We start from the raw sequence: 5,285 nt of genomic DNA, 5'->3' as shown, positions 1-5,285 counted from the left end.
CAAGTTTTACGAACAGCTGATTAATTTCTTGTTTATTCGCAGCTAGTTCCTATTAAAACAATATATATTATATTTAAATAGGTTTATTTTGTCAATTTCAACTATGAAAACCTCATAAACATGTCTTTTATTAGTTTTAATTCCACCCAGCAACATGCGATCAGCAGTTTTTCTCACTTGCAAGTTCTTACTTGCAAAAATTTATCCAGTAAAAACTAGTAACTTCTCCTCAGAAAGAAATGTCAATTTGCGCTCTCAATTTCCCTTTTCTTACAAGTTTTTTGGGTACAAGAACACCAAAACGTGATAGTTAGTACAAACTAGTACAAACTATCGCGTACAAGAACGCTACTATTGTTATCATCAATGCAAAAGGATTTTTGGAAGATGTTTTTTAATAGTTCCTTAGGTCTTGTAAGAGTTAGGGTAGGTTTTAAAATGTAGGGTAGATAAATTTTAAAAGCTACTTGAGAAAACGGCACTTAAAATTAATAAAGAAAAATCAAAACTACGGAATTATGTATCTAAGTTTTATACTATTTATTATTCACATTTTTGTGTTTAGATATATATTATACCTTTGTAAGTATACATTACAATATTTTGATAAACACATATTTTTAGTATTGCATTTCCGTATATTTTTCTTTGTATATAATTTTGAGCGAAATAAGTTGCCGTACAAAAACCCAAAAGGGGCAACATTCCATCTAAAACTGTTTACTTAAATCTACGAGTAAAACTAGTTTATCTATACGTATTTCTTTGAATAAGTATTACGACAATAAATAAGGTAAAACGGGTAACATAAATGCATACAAAATAAATTGTCAAATATACATACATATACATATATGTATATATTTAATACCACGGCATAAAATACTAACACCAAAAAAATAGTTAAAATATTCAAATTTGTATTCAGTGCCGAACAGAAGTATCGCCACAGTGAATTTTTCGCAATATACGCAAAGTTCCTTATTCTAATTTATTTTCGACAATTTTTTATAAAAATATAGTTCATTTTACACCAGAAAACGTAATAACAAAATCTCTAAACTTTGTGCAAAACTCAGGAAAATTCATTAAATTTGCACACTAATTTGCAACCTTTTATTCAGTTTTTTTAGAAAATTTAGTAAAGTTCTAAGTATACAGTTTTATAGCCCATTGAAATTTAGTATAACAAAGTGCAAGTTTGAAGTCGCTAGAAAATCGCATTGATTTTTGGTAATTTTTTTTTTACGCAAGTTCTTCCATACAAAGTAATTCGACAATTATTTTTTGTATGGAGAAAATGAGCAACACCTTCCACTAAAAAATTTCCAAAAATCAACGCGATTTTCTACCGACTTCAAACTTGCACTTTGTTATACTTAATTTGAATGGGCTATAAAACTGCATACATAGAATTTTTCTAAATTTTCTAAAAAACTGAATAAAAAGTTGCAAATTAGTGTGCAAATTTAATGAATTTTCCTGAGTTTTGCACAAAGTTTAGAAATTTTGTTATTACGTTTTCTGGTGTAAAATGAACTATATTTTTTATAAAAAATTATCGAAAATAAATTAGAATAAAAAACTTTGCATATATTGGTGAAAAATTCACTGTGCCAATACTTTTGTTCGTCACTTTATATAAATGACGAGGCTGTGAAGCAACTATTTGTAGAAAACCGCTTAGAAAGGAGACATAAATGCGGCCACCACCCAATCAAACTGAGTTGATAAAATCGCACATTCTCTAATATTTAACTTTCTGCCTTTTTAGCTCGAAACACATAATTTATTTACGTAGTCAGTTTCCAACCATATTTCTCATTTATTTAATATAATAAAAAACTTTAACTAGCAAAAAATTTAACTCATTAAATTACTTTCACTTTATGAACAAGTTTCCATTAATTTTTATTGAAAATGTAGTTCATTCTATAACACAAACCATATATAGTTACCTTAATTCACAATGAGACCCTAAGCAACACTTTTATCGAAACTGTGTTTTTCACAAATTTTGGTAGGAGATATTAAAGTACACCTTCAATAAAAATTTTAAAGAAATAAGAAACTGCTTGCAGCGCATTGTGTTATGCTCCTTAACAGTGAGCATTTTTGCCTCGTCGTGCAGGTTCTGTCAAACCCACGCGAACGCCACAGCCAACGCGAAAGTTCTATGTGGACCGGCCTTTATCGGCTACAAAACAGCATACGAGAAAATTAAAAAAAAAATCGGATTAAAGTTTTAAAAACTAAAAATTTGTTGACAATTTTTGGCAAATCTGTTGAATTTTCGTAAAATATCAAATGTGAAACTTTTATTTATATGGTATGTTATAATCGAAGCCTCCAAACCATACTGTGCTAAGTCTAAGTCTAAAAGCTTAAACAGACGGCAGCGTTGATCCGGATTAACTCGGACTTAATCCAAGTTAATCCGGATCAAATGCAGTTAATTCCCGAGTTGATCCGGATCAACGCTGCCGTCTGTTTATGCTTTAAGGTGACTTAGCATGGTACGGTTTGAAGGTGTCGATATGTATACATATGTATACATGTATACATGTAAAATGCATTTTAATACAAAATTAATGAAAAAATAAATCATGCAAAATATTGTGAATATTATATTAGAACGAGGTGTATGCTAACTTTTGACTCTAAATGTATATTACTTGGATAAGCTCGTCTCAAAAATTTTTAGCAGGATACCGCTAAAAGTTTTCACTACTTTGTATGTATGTATATCATAATGAAAGTTATCTGCGAGTTTTGTTACCATCGTTGGCATTTGCGTAGGCATATTCAGTCCTAGTAACAATTTTACATATGCATGTAGATATCTACATATGTATGTATGTATGTATGTATTCCCCCTTCCCTCTATAACAAAACTGTTTTGATTAGCTCTGTCGAGGAACAGTACATGTATGTATATAGATACATACATATCTATTTAGTTTTTAATATACATAAATACTTGCCTACGTCTCTTGTTGCGCTCCAGCCCTGCTTTCTTCTACTTGATCTTATCTGACCTTAAACTATATTTATTTGTATTTTGATGACCACTTTATCATTCTCACAGAAGCCTTTGTGCATTACATCCGCTATTTTAGCGTATTCCACGAAACCAAAACCACGTGTGCTTATGCGTTCCCGTGGTTTATGGAAGGCCATAACTTCTGGTTTTGTCATAATAGTGTCATGTTGCGAGAGACTGGGATCGTGAGGATGTATCATGCATAGTTTGATGCGTCCTTTGAATGGCCAATCTAAATGAAAATCATTTTCCGATTGCATTAAATGTACATGTAGACTTAGTAAATTGACGTGTCTTGGCTGTATGTTAAGACGTGCACAGAAACGGTAGCCATGCGGCGAGGTATAAAAATCGCGTGAATAAAGTAAATTATTTGCATCGGCACGTAGTTGTTCCACTACGTTACGAAAATTTGTTATTTCCCAGACGATTGTTCCATTGCTGTAGCGTGGATCGATTTGCTGACGTGTGGCCAATTGCTTTGTGAGATTTTCTAACTTTACATCCTGTTCTCTTACGCGCTGCTCTAGTACCACAATACGTTGGTACATCGTTTGTATAAGTTGTTCGTCAGCTTCATTTGCATATTGCGGTGGAGGTGGTGGTAGCACGCCATTTACCTTGCCACCAATAGCCGATGGGAGTTTCTGTGGATTCCATGTGGAAACTGCTGTTTGCTGGAATGCCTGCAACATTAGTTGCATGTGGTGCGGCATATCCTCTTTAAGATGTTCTTCGAGTGCATTTGTTTCGGGCCGCCCGACAAAGTCGCACTTTACACTTGCAAATGGGCATTTTTCCTCGGCGTTCTCCAGCCTCCTGTAGGGACAAGTTGGCAAATGACGATCCACTTCTATTGGTGAGGCTACCACTGCGCAACCCAGTGGCGAATTGGGGCACTTGTGCTTAAGTTGTTCGATTTCGCGTCTAGTAAAGTTGTCCGGGAAGATATCGTGTTCGGTAGAAAGCTTTGTGTTATCCAACGGACAACACTGATTGTGATTGTTTAGCCATTCTGTGAGGCAAGATTTGCAAAACCGATGACCGCAAGTGGTGATGACAGGCTCATTCAGCCAGTGAATACAGATAGCACATTCATACCTTGCATCCGATTCATGGAAGTCAGTATCATCAGAGGTGCTGGAAGCCGGTGCGGGCACATACGATTTGGATATCGCTAACGAATTGGGCGGTATAGATGATGGTGATTTATTATTTTCTGCTGAGTTGTGGTGATGATGAGAATGTCCTTGCTGATACGGCTGCTGTTGCTGTTGTCTAGCTTGTCTACCTGTGCTGTTTTGTGAGTTTTGCATGTTGTGACAAATACAACAAGTGTACAAAATTGTATACGAAAGCCACTTTCACCTCATGAAACACAGATAGAGAATATACACATAAATTAATGGTATAAAACTGCAAAATAAAATATCTACAAACAGCCTGAAGGAATGTTTATGAGTACATATCGATTTTCGTATTGTCATGGATATCCATGGTATTATGACCAATTTGACGTTTCCTATTTCCTAATTGAAATGTCATGAAAATGGGGTTGGAAATAACAGAAAAAAGCATAATATTTTTTTGTTTTGAAGGTTGGGGATGCCACTAGGCATCAATTTAACTGCCATACCTAAACAAAAGCGTTGGTGTTGTTGTAGCGGCTTCGAGTTCCACTAACGGCAGCCCCAAGAAGCGTGCAGCCCCTTTGGGGTCGGTCCACAGGGACGACGCCGTTAGGGCTGTGGGGTTTTCCGGGCATGCGAAGAGATGTTTCGAGTCATGAGAGGTCTCTCCGCATACCGGACATTCATTCGGCACATCCGCATTTAGCCTACTCAGGTAGGAGTTTAGCCTGCTGCAGTAGCCAGATGGAGCTCCGTCGCGTCAATGTCCGGTGTTTGTGTGCCTAGAACGGCATTCACAGGTCTAGAGTCTGAATAACTCGAGACTACGTCCCTGTGAATGCCGTTCAGGGCCTGTCTGTAAGCTGACGGGTCCAGAGGCTGCTTAATGAACCTCTGGACTTCGTCCGTCAGTTCATATAGATGCCTCTTGACGTGCCTTGGCGAGGGCTCCTCCGCAAGCAGCTGTCTATTTGGATGACATCTGTGGCTCCCAACCAGAAACTGCTTGCAGAGCATCGTGTTGTGCTCCCTGATTGGGAGCATTTTCGCCTCATCGTGGAGGTGGTGTTCTGGTGACATCAGGAGGCCGCTGTCCTAAGTGCTGTGTTTTG

The 5,285-nt window shown here is 36.4% G+C and overlaps 1 protein-coding gene across 1 annotated transcript; it reads right to left on the bottom strand.

The window, feature by feature from the left end:
- Positions 1-2,260: 2,260 nt before the first annotated feature.
- On the bottom strand, positions 2,261-4,609 carry Traf6 (TNF-receptor-associated factor 6). Its single transcript, XM_017618332.1, has one exon. It carries the CDS (start codon positions 4,357-4,359, stop codon positions 3,040-3,042), a length of 1,320 nt encoding a protein of 439 aa, XP_017473821.1. The 5' UTR covers positions 4,360-4,609; the 3' UTR covers positions 2,261-3,039.
- Between the last annotated feature and the right edge of the window lie 676 nt (positions 4,610-5,285).

Source organism: Rhagoletis zephyria, unplaced genomic scaffold (genome assembly GCF_001687245.7).
Source record: "Rhagoletis zephyria isolate East Lansing unplaced genomic scaffold, Rhagoletis_zephyria_1.1 Rzeph_scaffold_01606, whole genome shotgun sequence".
Lineage (NCBI taxonomy): Eukaryota > Metazoa > Arthropoda > Insecta > Diptera > Tephritidae > Rhagoletis > Rhagoletis zephyria.
The sequence above is the reverse complement of the archived record's forward strand: the minus strand, read 5'-3'. Positions and strand labels throughout refer to the sequence as shown.